Raw genomic sequence first — 17,519 nt, 5'->3', positions numbered from 1 at the left:
CAGGGCCATGGACGTTATCTGTGGTCTCAAGCGTTAGCGATCTACTTTCTACAGCTTTGCCTGCTGATTGCATTGTATGTTGTCCTATTCCTACTTGTAAAAGTCACTCTTCAGGGTCAGCTACCTTTTAGAACTGAATGCCTTGCTCAGTTCCTGCCCTTGTGTATGGCTTTTGAGAACTGCCGCAAGCAGAGCTGCGTACGCATAGGGAAAGAATATGGAGCTCCTGTAAACTTAAAATTATTTGCAATCACATTGGGAAGACCATAAATGCCCACAGGTTTATTTTGCAGAATGCAAAATTCTGGGTCTGGATCACCTAGTTGCAAGTTTACACTGGTATCGAAAACACTAGAAAACCACAGTCCGCTGACCTCGAGGTTTTTAAAAATTACCGGTATATACCGTAACCTTTCCAGAATATCTCGCCTGGCTTTAGTACATCTGCATATCAACAGGCATTCAGAAGTGGAAAGAAGTATGGCTTTAGTGCATTTGAATCATTCCTCAGGGGTGGAGAAGTTCATCTCCATATCAATGGCAAATTTACCCGGGCAAGAAGGGCTTATCTGTACAGGACAGGTGAGGGGGAGGGCCGGTTTCTGGCTTCCGCTGGAGGAGAGAAATGGGCCCAGGCTGTACCTTGTAAGCAATAAACGGATTTTAAGCTTTATTTCTCCCTTTGACTGATTTGTTTTTAGATTTTTTCAGCTATCACGTAGTCCTTCCAAAAGATACATCCCTTTTTTGAACTGATAAGCACATCAGCTTTTATTTTCTAAGTGGTTCTGAAAATAACCTCTGAGTTCGAGAGGGCCTTCATTAGTTTACCTAGTTATACCTACATTCAATTAATGATGAAAATGGTCACATACTTTAAGCAGACAAGTAGGGTTAACCGTGAATAATCTCTTTCTTGGAACGCATGGATGGCTCCAAAAGGTGGGGTGTGGGCCTGGAGTGACCCATCGCTCTGCAGCCAGTAGCTCGCTTGGAGCTGATGTACTTGATAACGGCCTCGGTGCCCTCGGACATGGCGTGCGTGGCCGCCTCCGCGGGTAGCAGCAGGCGCGCGGCCGTCTGGATCTCCCTGGAGGTGACGATCGAGCGCTTGCTGTAATGTGCCAGGCGCGACGCCTCGCCCGCCAAGGTGTCGTTGAGAACGAGTTCACGATACCCATAGCCTTGGGCGAGATGCCGGTGTCGGGGTGGATCTGCTTGCTTGAGCCCCTTGTACACGTAAAGCGAGTAAGTAGCAGCTCTCCTTGCGGCTGCGCCTTTGGCCACCGCCTTCTCGGAGCCCTTCTCCGGCGCTCAGGCAAACTCGGAGGGCTCTCCGGTCAATAGAAATAGAAATCCAAACAGGACCTCTTTAAGGTGCAACGCCTTATGCAAATGAATGGGGTAAAAGTCTGTGGTGAATTGTGGTTATTCGTGGTGAGGCCATATTCCAGTTTTGCCCATTCAGGATATGCATTCCACATAGTCGCGTTTCCATTGGTCTAAATGAAAATGAAACTAACCAGTCGTACAGCTTCATTTTCGCGCCTAGCAGGGACTATAAATTCTGCGCTCGCGTACTGAAATTTTAGAAGTTCTCAGCAAGGGCTGTCCGCGGTTTTAGCTATGTCTGGACGTGGCAAGCAGGGCGGCAAGGCTCGCGCCAAGGCCAAGACCCGGTCGTCGCGGGCCGGGCTGCAGTTCCCCGTGGGCCGCGTGCACCGCCTGCTCCGCAAGGGCAACTACGCCGAGCGGGTCGGGGCCGGCGCGCCCGTGTACCTGGCGGCGGTGCTGGAGTACCTGACGGCCGAGATCCTGGAGCTGGCGGGCAACGCGGCCCGCGACAACAAGAAGACGCGCATCATCCCGCGCCACCTGCAGCTGGCCATCCGCAACGACGAGGAGCTCAACAAGCTGCTGGGCAAAGTCACCATCGCGCAGGGCGGTGTCCTCCCCAACATCCAGGCCGTGCTGCTGCCCAAGAAGACCGAGAGCCACCACAAGGCCAAGGGCAAGTAGGAGTCTGAATAAATTTCCTACACTCATCAAACCAAAGGCTCTTTTCAGAGCCACCGAAGTTTTTAGGAGATCTGAACACTTGGTCTTAAATCTTAACACTCGTCTTTGTAAAAGCCTTCAAAAGCTCACTATTAGCTTCAACGGTTCAGGTAGTTGCATTTTTTATTTCCTTTTCTCAGGTCTGTTTCATTAATCATGTGTCTACACGTTTAGTATTTCAAATCTCAGAAGTATTAGACAGGTTGGGTTATGTTGAGTCTGGTTTTCTAATTTTGCTGCCCTTATCCCTACCCAAGATCTTACAAGAAGTTCTAGTGATGAATCTGTTTGCGTTTGGGGTGTCAGTGGCAGCTTAAGGCATTTTGATTGCTGAGTTTGAGCGATTCAAATAGTCATCTTGATGCAGGGATAATTCCAAAATATTGGGCCTAAGGCTATTTCTGAGAAATCCAATCTCACAAAACTAAAACTTTTCATGTTGGTGATTAAGGAAACAATTTTTAAGCAGCCTTTTTTTAATTGGAGAAGGTAACTGATGCCTAATAAAATAATTCATTTGTTTCGGAATAAGTTACTTTCTTAAAATGTTATTTTTGTGATTTAAAGATCTGATACACTGATGGAATTATTTTTCAGAAAAAGTTTGCCTTGGAATTTATAAGCCTAGGATTGTGAGGATCACTGATTCCAAGGCAAGGTGTACTATGGTTTTACCAGTTACTAATTAGAACCATTGGTTACAGATTGAAACCAAGGGGTTGTTTAGTTTGTCCTAAACAGGTTAACTGGTGGGGGGGATTAGATTAAGAGAAATGCTGTATAAGTAATCCCATTAAATTAGACACTTTATCATGGCCATGGCAAGACCAGCACCCTCTCCCTAAATTAGTGAAACGGTACAAGAAAAGAAGTAGATTTTTGTTATAATCTTGCCAGTTACAGTCTTGAATTTTTAGAATAGAAAAATTACGCTCTAGTAGAATTGCTTTATATTTGAGAATTAAAGGTTCTTGTAAAGAAGTTTCTCTATGAAGGTATTAGCCCTTGACTTCCTAACGTAGGTGAGATTTTTTTCCTGAAGATTAAAAGAAGTTCATAATATTTAAGTGTTTATAAAGGGTAGAAAATGGAAAGAAGTGGGTGCACATTGTGCCTTCCAGTGTGGTAGCCACTTAGCCAAACGTGACTTAATGATCACTGGAACTGGGGCTACTCTGAATTAAGAAGTTCTGTGTAAAACACACTGGTTTTCAAAGAATTAGTGCAAAATTAAAAAATGAAATATCAACTATACTGATAACGTTGAAATGAATATTTTGGGATAAAATGATTAAAATGTTTTTGTTCTAATGTGGGTCTAGACAATTTTTACATTTATGTGGCTCTCAATCTATTTCTACTGCAATTCACTGGTATAGAGCGAGCAACTTTAAAGGAGAAATAGAAAAAACAGAGGCCGTAAACTAAGAACAGGATTTGGGATACAACAAAGTTTAACCAATGGGGTTACCTGCTGAGTAGTCCTTGTTTTCCTTTTGTCCAATCAGCTCCTGACTCTTACTATAAATGTTACGGGCAGCATCCATTTACTGGAGTTAAATGTTCCAATCATGGCGCTCAGCAAGCAAGCGCCTCGCAAGGCCACCGGTGGTAAGGCCCCGAGCAAGCCGCTGGCTACCTAGGCGGCCCGTCCCGCAAGAGCGCGCCGACCACGCGTGACGTGAAGGCCCACTACTACTGGCCTGGCAAGGTGGCGCTGCGTGAGATTAGCTGCTACCAGAAGTACACCGAGGTGCTGATCCGCAAGGTGCCGTTCCAGCGCCTAGTGCGTGAGGTCGCGCAGAATTTCAAGAACGACCTGCGCTGCCAGACCTCGGCGGTCATGGCGCTGCAGGAGGTATGCGAGACCCCTTGGTGGGGTTCGTGTGCCATCCACGCCAAGCGTGTCACCATTATATCCAAGGACATCCATCTTGCCTGTTACATCTGCGGCGGAAGGGCCTAAATCTCAAGGTTTCCCACTCAATCCCAAAGGCTCCTTTCGGAGCCGCCCACATGGCATTATGAAAAACGATGGTCCTTACAGTAGCTGGTGTTTTATCTGGCAGATGGGCTCCATTCCTAAACATTTAAAAATCTTTTTTTTTTTAAGGCTGTCCATTCTTGGTCTGGCCATTAAGTTGTTTACAATTGCTTCTGCCTTGTTTGTTTTGACAGGTTAGTGCCCTAATTTATACTTCCTGTCAACTTTTCACTGCTGGTGTGCATTACCTTTTAAAAGAAAAGGGAAAGCTGTCATACTAGCATTAGAGGAGTATACCTGCAAATTGGGTTATATATGTCATCTCAGTCCCTCAATTTTGCTTGTGAGACAGAAGAATCTGATACATTGTCTTTTTTGAAAATAGGTAATGAGATGACCATTGCAACCTTTAGATCATCTGCTCAAGAACCTGTTCATTACCTTGTGCCAGTTGGTTCGTGGGAAGTATTAAGTTACAATTTACATATCTGGAATTTAAGATGCTGCCAATATTCTACCAATTTTATATGGTGTGGTACCTTTAGTTTGAATGAACACAGTATTGTTTACTCTCAATAATCAGCGTTCCTCTGGAAAGGAAGATATAATTGGAGGAAAGCCTGCCTTGCCTCCCAAACTCGGAGTGCCCTGCTGGTCTAACCTAAAGCCAATTTCTAAAACAGATTGGTATTTTGGAGTGTGTAAACTGTTTTCTTTCCCTCAGTTGGGAAACAGCTATTAAGTCAGGAATGGCCCAAGAGAGACCTTTCTACACTGATCAATATTGTAGGACACCCTCCTGGAGTAATGCAGTCAATATACTCCAATTTTATCTTTCAGTTCTGATTATATGAAGATTTATTCAGGGACTGAATAGTTCTAGCTATGTGGACATGAATATTTCATGTTTCTCAAAACACTCTGAGCTAGTAGGCTGGTGGCCTTTTACCTAAGCTTTTCTGGACTTTGAACATGTTTTCATTACCCCATTTAATTTAAAGAACTGACTTTTGCTGCAGTACTATAATGGCACACAAAGATGAATACTCGGTGACACCAGACCATTTGGCTCATACTAATGGGTAGATGGTAACATCCACTTAGGAAAGATCTCTGGGGAAGTACTGATAATGATCAGCCTGGGATATGCATTTCGAGTCCTGGAAATCTACAAGAATTATAGGAAGTAAATGAATATGTATGTCTGAATTCAGGAGATAAACCTGGGATGGACATAAAACATTTAGGTATCATTAATATGTAAAAATATTCAAAACCAAGGGAGTTGCCTAAAGATCCCATCTGGCTCCTTCCTGTATCATGACTTGTGCTTTACTGCCAATATCAAACTCGTCATTTGCCTGAATCACAAGCCTGCTGGTGCTCATTCTCTGCTGGAATCCCCATGGAACTAGTTCGTATAAAACTTTCCTCCAGTTCTCTTTCCTTTAACCCTCAGATTAAATATTACCTTTCATAGGTCTTACTCTATTTTCTAGTATCTTGTGCTTACTTCTCTTGCTATGTTGTGCTTTATTTTTGTGTTTCTCCCCATTAGATCAAGGGCAGGCAGTTTCTTTACTGTTGTATCCTTAGTGCATACTACCTAAGTGTTAAAAAAAAAATGTACGTTGGAAGTACAACTACATAAGGATTTAATAAAAGATGGAAACACAAGTCTTTATGCTTGCATTTCTTGAGAAGCTACTGAGCAGCAAAATTAAGTACATAAATATTTCAATTCCTTACAAGGCTTAGAGTAAATGGAGCTTCTTTTGCCCATATACAAATATAAAATCTTGGACCTCACTATTCAGAAAACCTTTGCCCTTTCAGAAAAGTCTTTTTCAAACTAGGTATCCATTAGTGCTCTTGGAAAGCAATTTAGCATCCAAGTATCATCCTTGTTACAATCGAGTTTGCATTACTAATTTGGCAGTGGTAATATATATGTCAAGTAATACTGATATACAAATTACACTTCACTACTTTTAGTAAGCATATCAAAAAATTCCTTTGGAGGTAACTTTTTAAAATGCAAGATACTATCTCTGACATCTCCATGGATTTCTGTAGATTGTATATATAAACTGCTCCTGCCGTCTCCAAGAACTGACTTGATAGTAAAATCAGTTACCTAAAAACAATTGCGAGATGTGGATATAAGTATTGGGAAAATTCAATGTTCGTGTAGATTCAATACAAGTAACCTTGAAACTAGTTCGTATAAAACAATGCAAACTGTTAAAGGCTGCTAAACACCTGTTCTGAAACGTGTCAAGTGAGGTGAAGTTTAGCGGGGGCTAAAGCCGAACTTAAAAGCGTCAGCATTTTCACAAATTGCTTAAACCAATTAAAAACGCAAAGTAGTGTTACCTTTTTTACGACTATTTAAGTGGCTCTGAAAAGAGCCTTTGTTTTTCAGATGCCTCCAAACTTGGTCTTTATTTGGTCTTGTGGTGGCTCTCGGTCTTCTTGGGCAGCAGCACGGCCTGGATGTTGGGGAGGACACCGCCCTGCGCGATGGTGACTTTGCCCAGCAGCTTGTTGAGCTCCTCGTCGTTGCGGATGGCCAGCTGCAGGTGGCGCGGGATGATGCGCGTCTTCTTGTTGTCGCGGGCCGCGTTGCCCGCCAGCTCCAGGATCTCGGCCGTCAGGTACTCCAGCACCGCCGCCAGGTACACGGGCGCGCCGGCCCCGACCCGCTCGGCGTAGTTGCCCTTGCGGAGCAGGCGGTGCACGCGGCCCACGGGGAACTGCAGCCCGGCCCGCGACGACCGGGTCTTGGCCTTGGCGCGAGCCTTGCCGCCCTGCTTGCCACGTCCAGACATAGCTAAAACCGCGGACAGCCCTTGCTGAGAACTTCTAAAATTTCAGTACGCGAGCGCAGAATTTATAGTCCCTGCTAGGCGCGAAAATGAAGCTGTACGACTGGTTAGTTTCATTTTCATTTAGACCAATGGAAACGCGACTATGTGGAATGCATATCCTGAATGGGCAAAACTGGAATATGGCCTCACCACGAATAACCACAATTCACCACAGACTTTTACCCCATTCATTTGCATAAGGCGTTGCACCTTAAAGAGGTCCTGTTTGGATTTCTATTTCTATTGACCGGAGAGCCCTCCGAGTTTGCCTGAGCGCCGGAGAAGGGCTCCGAGAAGGCGGTGGCCAAAGGCGCAGCCGCAAGGAGAGCTGCTACTTACTCGCTTTACGTGTACAAGGGGCTCAAGCAAGCAGATCCACCCCGACACCGGCATCTCGCCCAAGGCTATGGGTATCGTGAACTCGTTCTCAACGACACCTTGGCGGGCGAGGCGTCGCGCCTGGCACATTACAGCAAGCGCTCGATCGTCACCTCCAGGGAGATCCAGACGGCCGCGCGCCTGCTGCTACCCGCGGAGGCGGCCACGCACGCCATGTCCGAGGGCACCGAGGCCGTTATCAAGTACATCAGCTCCAAGCGAGCTACTGGCTGCAGAGCGATGGGTCACTCCAGGCCCACACCCCACCTTTTGGAGCCATCCATGCGTTCCAAGAAAGAGATTATTCACGGTTAACCCTACTTGTCTGCTTAAAGTATGTGACCATTTTCATCATTAATTGAATGTAGGTATGAGTAGATAAAGTGCAAATTCCAAAGTAACTTTTAGGACTTTCCTTACCTATGTTTTTTCATGGTTGACATTTTTAATAACAATTTTCCTGTAGTTCATGGAGAACTAATGTAAATAGCATTTCTGTACTTTTCAGTTGCTTAAGTATTTGAAAATCAGTGTACTGCGGTTAGAACGTAGCAATTGTTCCTGGGGTCTTACAGGCTATTTCTAGATAGGCATACACTAAGGACTATGGCAGTAGAGTAAAGGAATTCGAGCACCATCCGCCGGAAGTTGTAGATCTCAGTTGATAAGTGGCAGAATTCCTCAGAGGGTGGAGTACTTGCTGCCCAAACTGCAGCAGGCCCACAATCTGCATCTTTTCAAACCTAAAGATGTATAATTGTGAGAATGGGAAAAGACTGGGCAGTCACTGTCTAGTTAGAGCAGGATAAGGGCCTCAGGAAAGGACAAAAACAGGATACCTGGAGTTGGAACAATGTAACGACGTACAACGAAGTTCTTAGGAAACTATTAAGCAAACGTTTGACTGATAGTTAAAATCATGCAAACATTTTGATTTAAATGATGCCGGCTTTAAAAAATATAGACAACCTTCAGGGAGAAAGGTTGAAACAATGGACAGTATTCAGGAGGGAATCAACAGAATTAAGACAACTCAGTTAAATCTGAGATATAAACCCCTAGAAAAAGCCCAGACAAGGGCACTCTTGTCCCCTTCAGGCACGCGCTGGGAGTTCTGTACTTTCCTTTCTCTGAATTAACCTTTTCTTCTGCTTGCCTACCTGGAGTGTATGTGAAGTTCATTCTTTGACTACGTGAACAAGAACCCGTATCGGAAGTTAAGGTAATTTTAAGGATAACAGTGTTGACTGAAGAGTTGAAGTCGTGAGACAACATAATTTAGATTGATATTGTTTCTCATCTAGTTAAGTCCACACAATTTACTCCACCCAGGTGTCCACACCCTGGTTCACCACTTCCCATCCCCAAGTATAAGGGTATAAACATTGACAAGGGAATTAATGGCTTTTAGTCGTGGTGTAAAAATCATAGTGTGGGAAAAATTGTAACATTTCCAGAATATCTCGCCGGGCTTTGGTACATCTGCATATCAACAGGCGTTCAGAGGTGGAAAGAAGTATGGCTTTAGTGCATTTACATCTTTCCTCAGGGGTGGAGAAGTTCATCTCCGTATCAGTGGATAATTCCTGGGCATCGAAGGGCTTATCTGTACCTGAGAGGTGAGGGGGAGGGTCGGTTTTGGGCTGCTGTTTAAGGAGGAGAGAGAGATGGGCATGACTGCAGTTTGTGAGCAATAAACGGGTTTTAAACTTTATTTCTCCCTTTGACTGATTTCGGTTTTTAGAGGTATTTTGCCTGAGGATTTCCTCTCCCTGGACTTAACATTAAGGCAAACCTTGAAGTTTGCTTATTCCATGCATCCACCATTCCTCTTTCTTTCAGAATTACTCAGCAAATGGGTTTGGAGTGCCTAGTATGTGCTAAGAAATGTCCCTCCAATGGGAAATACGTCAGATGAAACAATTAAATACTCTGCAGCCTCAGATGAAACAGTTAAGTACTCTGCATAGAAACTGAGAGGGGCCAAAATGGAACCTGCCTCATTTGTTAATATCCTGCAGTGGGGGAGGGGAAGAGGGCTCTACACTGAGGGTCTGAGCCGAGTAAACTGGACTAATCCTTTAGAGTTGCTGAGCCTGGAATGGCTGAAGATAAATGTGCAAAAGTAAGGAGGAGGACCTTATGATGCTGAGGGGCTTTGCACACCTTGAAAGGAGGTATAAGGTTTATCTACAAGGACAAATGGGATCAATATAGAAGTTTAAAATCTTGTAAAATGTATGATTCAGATTTATTATTCTGATAACTCAATTGAAAGGTGACGAAGTGGGTGAAATCCGACATCAAAAGTTTGAAAATGTTACCAGGTGGTGAGTCAGAACCAAGGCAAAGGCAGGGACAGAAGGAGGAGGTGAAGGGAATTTAAGGGATGAAGGAAGCAGAAATTTCTCTCTCAAAACATGGCCCTGCCCTAATGGTTATTTGGAGCTTATTATTTTTAAGAAGCTGAACACACTGGAAAGCTCTGAAAACAGTAAGAGTTACATTTTTGTAGTGAAATATGCATTTATAAAGGAAATGTACACTAGAAAGTGTACCTGTGCCAGGAAGAAAGCTATTACCAGATAACTTTTTCAGCTAAGACACTACCTGCCTGACTAGGAAACTTTTTTGTTCACCAAACATTTCCTCTTCTGACCTTCCTGTGCCTTTCTCCCCTTGAAGCCCCAGATCCCAGATCCCTATTTCTTTCCTTAGGTCAAGATGGCATATAATATGCCAATATAAAATAATAATAGTCTGGCCACCTATTGAGTCATATCTATGTGGGACACCCATACATATGAAGGTATGTACATAATTTTTTTTCTCCAGTTAATCTTGTTACTAAAGGGGAGTATCAGCCAAGAACTCAAGAATAAAGGGAAAATTATTTTCCCTCCCCCACAGTTTAAAACACATCTCAAAGGAAACAGAAGGGACAATTGTTCCCAGAACAGCAAAGAAGTTAATTATATTAAAGATGATACTTTATCACTGGGAAGTAAATCAGTAAATCTTGCCTGGTTGAGACAGGGACTGTGGGTTTAGGTAGAGTAGGATGAGGGCCTCCGGAGAAAAAGCAGAGCAAGATAATTACAGTCAGAACAATGTAACAATGTGCAGAGAAGTCCCTGTCAAAACTCTTGTGTTAAGCATTATGCAAAATCAGTCACACTAACTCTCTAGGGTAAAGATACCAGACTAGGAATATAGACATTCTTCAGTGAAATCAGTTAAAGCTCAAAAGGCCAGGAGCAACTTGGCCTGGAATGTTTGCATGTTCTGCAGATAAAGAAAAGTATCTCAGCATAACCTGTGACTTCACTGTATCAATTAGATCATGACACTGTAAAATTTACCTTAGCCTGCTAAAAGGCCCAGCTTATTTTTAACTGTACCTATGTGATGTGTTTCATTCTCTAACCCTAATCAAGTAATCTGCAACCTAGGAAAAAGATTAATTTAGTAAGCAAGCCCAACTGTAAACAGCCCAAGAACTTAAGAAGTAAGATTCTTAACACACTTTAGCAAACAGGCAAAACCCAGCCTACCTCTACAGGTCAGCGCAGGTGGTCTTAATTGACATGCTCCCAGAAGAAAACTGCTATCCTGAGAAAGAATCAGAGCAGCAAATTTCATCTGTTACTCCAAAAATGAGCATTCTGGGACCACTCAAGTCTGTACCCCTAGCCCTTTACTCCCATTCCTGAAAATCCTCGATAGCGAATAAAACCCCTAGACAATGAGCCAACCACGGGCTCTCTTGTCCCTTCCTGGCATGAGCCAGGAGATCTGTCCTTTCGCTTTATCTCTAAATAAAAGCCTCTCCCTGGCTCTCCTACCTTGAGTGTTTGAGAAGTTCATTCTTTGGCTCAGCAAACAAGAACCCCTGCATCATGGTGACTGTTGTTGATTCAGCAAAGATAAAAATTCAGTCATCTAACCAAAACTTAGTTGATGGTAACAAAAAGATTTTTAAAACAATAAAAATCCGCTCATGGTAAACTTAAATACACAACAGTTACTGTTGGCATGCACGAATGTGGTAAAAATTTTGTAGAAAACGTAATATGAATCAAATACCCTAAAATCTGCATCCTTTCTAACAAAGCGTTTCAGTCCTAGGCTATCCTCAGGAAATAAATTATGTAGAAGTACTTTAAAATAAAAAAAATAACACATTATTGTTAAATATTTTGTTAAAAATGTATGATAAAAATGCTTATGATAGAACATTATAGAGGTAATTTTTTCCTAATGTGAATTTTCTAAATTTGTAACTGATGATTTCCTTTAACAAAGGAAACTGATTAACATGAAATACAATTTTAGTAATAGTTCCAAGTATAGTGGTAAAGATGGTACTTCATCATTGCGGAAAATAATTATTTTAAACCTCTGGCTGGTTAAAGAATTGCTAGGGATTTAGTTATAACTGTACTATGGAGAACTGTTAAAAAAGAATAACAAGCAGACATTAAAAATATTTTTTTTTTATCTAGGAAAATTGGTTACAATAAAATCAGTGTAAAGGGGTTTCAAAACACCATATACAGCACCGTGTAATTTTCTATGGGGAAAAAAAAAGTGCTTTTATCGTTCACCAAAATAGCGAATTGCCAGCAGTAGCTATCTGTGTGGTGGGACAAAGCGCTGTGGTTATTGTTTGCTACAATACTTATGTTTGGCGCTCGCATTCAAAAACAAATTTTTAAGCCTTAAACATGGTAACAAGACTGTTACACTGCTATGGTACAAAACAAGACAAAAGAACACAAGAAAGCCTCTTGGTGAGGTTGTGCCCTCCCCACACGTCCCGGCCGGGGCGGGACTTCCCGCCTCCTTTCTTCGGTTCTCAGTATGGTCCGCCAGCAGACGTATGAAGGCCTGCGTCGGCCGCGTTGGTGACGAGACGCTGCAATCTCTCGTGTGTCACTATGTATGGACGCGGGAAGGGCGAGAAGGGCCTGGGCAAAGATGGCGCCAAGCGCCACCGCAAGGTGCTGCGGGACAACATCCAGGGCATCACCAAGCCCTCCATCCGCCGCCTTGTCCGGTGCGGCGGGGTCAAGCGCATCTCCGGCCTCATCTACGAGGAGACCCGCGGAGTGCTGAAGGAGAACGTGATCCGGGACGCCGTCACCTACACCGAGCACGCCAAGCGCAAGACAGTCACGGCCGTGGACGTGGTCTAGGCGCTCAAGCGCCAGGGCCGTACCCTCTACAGCTTCGGGGGCTGAGTGTGCGGTTTTTGCTTTATCAACAAAAGGTCCTTTTCAGAGCCCCTGAGATCTTTTCTGAGCAGCTGTGAGGCTGGTGGGTGGCACCCACACGGCGCGTGGAAATACTGGGGTTCACGGCATGCACCCGTTATTTGCCGAGCTACTTAGTGGTCTGCTGAGGGGCCGTTTTGTGCTAGCGTCGCCGCGCATGCCTTCCTTACCACAGTGTTCGATTAGATTCGCTACTACCTGTATTATTGAGTCAAGAATCTTTTACGTAGTGGGTCAATATGAGCTAAGTAATTTGCTCAAGGTACGTAAGCTGTGGGGGGAAAACTTTCGAAGTTGCACTCTAACTTGGGTATGACATCTTATGAACATAATGAAGGTGTCAATACCGTGCCACAGGGAAGATAATTAAATCGGGCATGTCTGGCAATGTTAAATTTATTTTCAGTGTCTTCAGTCTTACATCTTGGGACCTTGTCATTAGGAAGAAATGATCATTTTTTATAAGGCAATGATAATTAACATCTCTTCCCCTCTACAAGTAATAGCTGTATCTTGTCAAGTCAGAAGGCCACATGCTCTGTAGGTCTAGAAGAGCAGTTAAGCTCTTCATAGTTTTGAGCATTTACCACAAAGGGTAGAGAGGACCTTTAAATTGCATTAATAGAATCAAGTGAGTTAAAGGTGTTTTTTACTTTTTAAGGATGAGTCTTAATCTGCACTCAGGTGTTAATTTATGACATTGGTGAAAAGATGAACCCATCGTTAGTGATAAAACCTGGGAAGAGACAGGTATAGATAGTAATTGATTCAGATACAGCAAAAGCACAGAATTACTGGTCCATGTATGAAGTGCATGTGTTTTATTTAGAATGAGTTTGTCACTGATGTAAGCATGTTACATGATAAATGTTCCTATTTTTAACTCATGAATAATTGTCAGATTTTGACACCGAGGTTGTTGTTTACGAAGCCGAAGAATGAGCTTCACAAATACTCAAGGTAGGAGAGCAAGGTACAGGCTTTTGTTTAGAAATAAAGTGAGAGAATAGAGCTCCTGGCTCCTGCCAGGAGGGGTCAAGAGAGCCCGTAGTGGTGCGTTGTCTAGGGGTTTTATAGGCAGTTGAGGATTTTTCGAGAACATGGAAAAAACTTAGGGGTGTGGACTTGTTAAGTGGTCCCTGAATATTTAGAATTAACTTAACACAAGTAACTTCCTCTGTTGATTTCTCTCTGAGATACCAGCATCTTGGTCTGGGAGCATATGAAATAAGGCCACCTGCTCAGCCCCCAAGGTGGGCTGACGTATTGTTTGCTAAAGAGTAAATTAAGAATTTCTAACATCAAATGCAATCTTTTCTATAAGGTGAAATCTTTACTGTGTTGTTTATGCCTGGGCTTACTTGCTAAATTAGTTGGCCACTTTGCAAAATCACTTCATCAGATCTGGAGGAAAGACAGAACAATAGGCCTGGCCCTTTTGTTACGCTAAAGTGAATCTTACACATGGTTATAAATGGTTAGCATAATAAAATATTACTACTCTTCTTTATCTGGGGGACATTAACTGATCTCACTGAAGAATGGTCCTAGAGCTTATGTTTAGTAGGCGGGTTTCCTTGCATGTAGTTACATTGCTCCGACTGCAAATATCCCGCCCTGCCCCCTACGGAGGCCCTCACTCTACTCTGACTACGTCTACGGTCCCTGTCTCAATTTGGCACCGCTAAGCGGAACCACATATACTTTAGACATAAAAAATAATTTGTTTATGATGTGAAGAATAAAAGATACTTTAAAAGTTAAGAAGTAAATGTCCTGTTTACAGATTTACTACGGAAGTGATGAAATATGGTGAAATGTTTAAGCACAATCATTAGAAGCAGATGGCTCGGGATCGAACCTATATATAATCATTTCTAGTTGTGAGAACATGTTGAGTGACATTTTGCTTTCTGGGTCTCAATCTCCTCATTTATACAATTGTATGATGATGATAGTAACAGGACCTCATTCAAAGGTTTGTTTCAAGGACTACTGAGCTCATAAATGGAAAGTGTTTTAAACACCTGTACCTGGCAGGTTGTGATGTGAAGCGCTTACTACTCTATGCCTTGCCCCTAATTGCATCTGATGGTGTTACTGCTGTGTGTGAGCAACTTTTAACAACCATATTCCAGTGGAGATAAACATAACCGTTGCATGATTATATTAGGAGATAATTCTAGTCTTATGGAGCAATGGGAAATACCTCGTCAGTACAGTTTTTCAAACAATTTTTGTAAATTGAAATATTATCTTGGTTATTCCTACAATGTCATATACCTATTCCTCTGTACTCACTTTCTGGTTGGTAAATGAAGGGTAAGAGGAGAATTCTTTTGCCTATGAAATATGACTACAGCATGACTGGATAGGGGATGTGATTTTTGTTTTTCTCTAACTCCACATTTTCACTAGCTTTCCATTAATCTCTCAGTTTTCTGAATAGAATTTAACTTCCAATAAGGAACCTAGACATCATGTAGGCCAGACATCTTTTATGTGGCAGCACGTTAAGAATCATGCAGAAGATTTGTTGTTTAAATATGATTAAGTGTTACGATATGAAAGAGAACTTCCAACATCAGCACTCTCTGGAAGACTCATGCCAGAAGATGATCATCAAAAAACCGCAACAAAGATCCACGCACTGCTACAGCTGTAGATGCACTCATCCCACCAGTTCCTGGACTTGCCATGGGAATGAGGAAGGAGATATCTAAGCTGGCCTGTGCATACAGTAAAACAACAAAATTGGACTGGATCTATACTGTTGGAACTCAACCAAGAATTTGGAGAAGTGCAAATTGTAGCACTCCAAAGTCTTACAACTACAAACTATTTACTGTTAAAAGAACATATGGCATGTGAACAGTCCCCAGGAATGGGTTGTTTTAATTTGTCTGATTTCTCTCAGACTGTTCAAGTTCAGTTGGACAATATCCACCATATCATAGATAAGTTTTCACAAATGCGTAAGGTGCCTAACTGGTTTTCTTGGTTTCACTGCAGACGGCTGGTAATTACAGATATGCTTTGGTTATGTAACTATACTCCTATTATGTTAATGTGTGTGTGCAATTTAAGTAGTAGCTTAAAACCTGTACATGCTGAAGTTACTCTACAAGAAGATATATCAAAGAAATAATCAATCTTCCCATGTTTTCTTCCGCCTGCTACTTCTATAGCTTTTCTTCTTCCTTCCTAATTACAACCCTTAAATAGAATTCGTGCCTCATATCAAATTTACCGAGTATCATAATTCTTCCAAGTGGTAAAGATACCTCAAGACAAATGCTGGGCATAGAAGCCACAGGGCATAAATATGCAAAGAAGTAAAAAGCTAACTTTTTCAAACAATAAGGCTTCTCTCTCACTTACCAACTTCACATTTCCCTGTATGGCCCCGGAAGATGACTGGTTAGCCAGAGACGGGTAAGATTCCTCAAGGGAGGAACAACCTAAGACAGGCACAGTCGCAGGGGGGCCATCAGGTGAGAAATTGGGGATCAACAGAGGTGAGGCTTAGAACCTCACCCCCCCCGTTCTGAGAGAAATCTTCTGCATACGTGGATGTTTTATTGCCCTGGTCTAGCTTGGATTAACACATAGTCTACAGGCACACACCTGATCATCTACATTTGCTCTCTTACAACACTAAACTATGTTTTCTACCTTTATCTTGTATCTACCTACCACTTCAGCATTTTATTAAAAATAATAATAATAAAGAGAGAAATGTGGTATCCACATATAAATCAAGTATAAAAACCAAATGAGTATTCATATTTGAACTGACTGTTTAGAGTTCATAATGCATGAGCAAAACCGAAAGTTTCTGTGATGACTGCCCTTGTACTGTTCACTATGTAACTTATTCATTATGTAAGAATTTGTTCTACATGTAAAAACTTGTTTGTTATGCCTCAGAAGATTGGAGACTGACAAAAATTAGGCTTGGGGTGGATTAATGATTGTGCATTGAGCATTGACTCCCCTATACAGAATTTTATTGTCATTAACAACCATTTGATCAATAAATATGAGAGATGCCCTCACAAAAAAAAAAAAAAAAAGGACAGACTTCCAATGGTAAAATAAATTAGTAACCGGGATGTAATGTATAGCATAAGGAATATAGTCAAGATATTGTAACAGCCTGGTAGGGTGATAGCTGGAACCTAGAATTATGTATATAAATGTTCTACCACTGTGTTGTACACTTGAAACTCATGTAATGTAATACTGTGTGTCAACTACCCTTCAATAAAAAATAATTATTTAAAAAAAAAAAAAAAAACTTATTGCCAAACCCAAGGTCAAAAATAAATAAATAAATAAATAAATAAATATGATTAAGTGGTTACCCTGGACCAATTAGATAAAATTCCCTGGGCTTGGGTAATCTCAAATGTGACTCATTAGCAATTCTCATTGATACTGATCCTATAGTCCTTTCAAATTCAGGGGAAAATCTCAGTGTTTTAATAGCATGTCATCAATTTCAACTTCAAGAGAACACTTATGTTATATTATATATTATATTAATCATATTAAATAATAGTGATGCCGGGGTTCTTGTTTGCTGAGCCGAAGAATGAGCTTCACAAACAGTCAAGGTAGGAGAGCAAGGTACAGGCTTTTATTTAGAGATAAAGTGAAAGGACAGAGCTCCCAGCTCACACCAGGAGGGGACAAGAGTGTCCGTAGTGGTGCATTGTCTAGGAGGTTTTTTAGGCAGTTGAGGATTTTTCGAGAACATGAAAAAACTTAGGGGTGTGGACTTGTTAAGTGGTCCCTGAATATTAAAAATTAACTGTAAGGAATTTCCTGCCTTGATTTCTCTCTGGGACACCGGTGCCTTGGTCTGGGAGTATATGAAAAGGCTGCCTGCCCAGCCCCCAAGGTGGGCTGAGGTATTTGTCTACTTGCTAAAGAATCTTGCCTCTTGAA

At 42.2% G+C, this 17,519-nt stretch overlaps 3 protein-coding genes and 3 pseudogenes across 3 annotated transcripts; 4 read left to right on the top strand and 2 right to left on the bottom strand.

Moving 5' to 3' along the window:
- Nucleotides 1–730: 730 nt before the first annotated feature.
- On the bottom strand, nucleotides 731–1,577 carry LOC130681235 (histone H2B 1/2-like; annotated as a pseudogene).
- Nucleotides 1,578–1,596: 19 nt separating this feature from the next.
- LOC118910739 (histone H2A type 1) lies at nucleotides 1,597–2,077 on the top strand. The gene has a single exon (XM_036882173.2). It carries the CDS (start codon nucleotides 1,627–1,629, stop codon nucleotides 2,017–2,019), a length of 393 nt encoding a protein of 130 aa, XP_036738068.1. The 5' UTR covers nucleotides 1,597–1,626; the 3' UTR covers nucleotides 2,020–2,077.
- Nucleotides 2,078–3,251: 1,174 nt separating this feature from the next.
- Nucleotides 3,252–4,124, top strand: LOC118910728 (histone H3.1-like; annotated as a pseudogene).
- A 2,347-nt stretch (nucleotides 4,125–6,471) lies between these two features.
- LOC118910758 (histone H2A type 1-J) lies at nucleotides 6,472–6,903 on the bottom strand. Its single transcript, XM_036882193.2, has one exon. It carries the CDS (start codon nucleotides 6,871–6,873, stop codon nucleotides 6,487–6,489), a length of 387 nt encoding a protein of 128 aa, XP_036738088.1. The 5' UTR covers nucleotides 6,874–6,903; the 3' UTR covers nucleotides 6,472–6,486.
- A 12-nt stretch (nucleotides 6,904–6,915) lies between these two features.
- Nucleotides 6,916–7,685, top strand: LOC130681236 (histone H2B 1/2-like; annotated as a pseudogene).
- Nucleotides 7,686–12,001: 4,316 nt separating this feature from the next.
- On the top strand, nucleotides 12,002–14,330 carry LOC118910793 (histone H4-like). The gene has a single exon (XM_036882262.2). The coding sequence runs from the start codon at nucleotides 12,231–12,233 to the stop codon at nucleotides 12,486–12,488; it is 258 nt and encodes an 85-aa protein (XP_036738157.2). The 5' UTR covers nucleotides 12,002–12,230; the 3' UTR covers nucleotides 12,489–14,330.
- The last annotated feature ends 3,189 nt before the right edge of the window (nucleotides 14,331–17,519 follow it).

This window comes from Manis pentadactyla, chromosome 16 (genome assembly GCF_030020395.1).
Source record: "Manis pentadactyla isolate mManPen7 chromosome 16, mManPen7.hap1, whole genome shotgun sequence".
In the NCBI taxonomy this organism is placed as follows: domain Eukaryota; kingdom Metazoa; phylum Chordata; class Mammalia; order Pholidota; family Manidae; genus Manis; species Manis pentadactyla.
The sequence above is the reverse complement of the archived record's forward strand: the minus strand, read 5'-3'. Positions and strand labels throughout refer to the sequence as shown.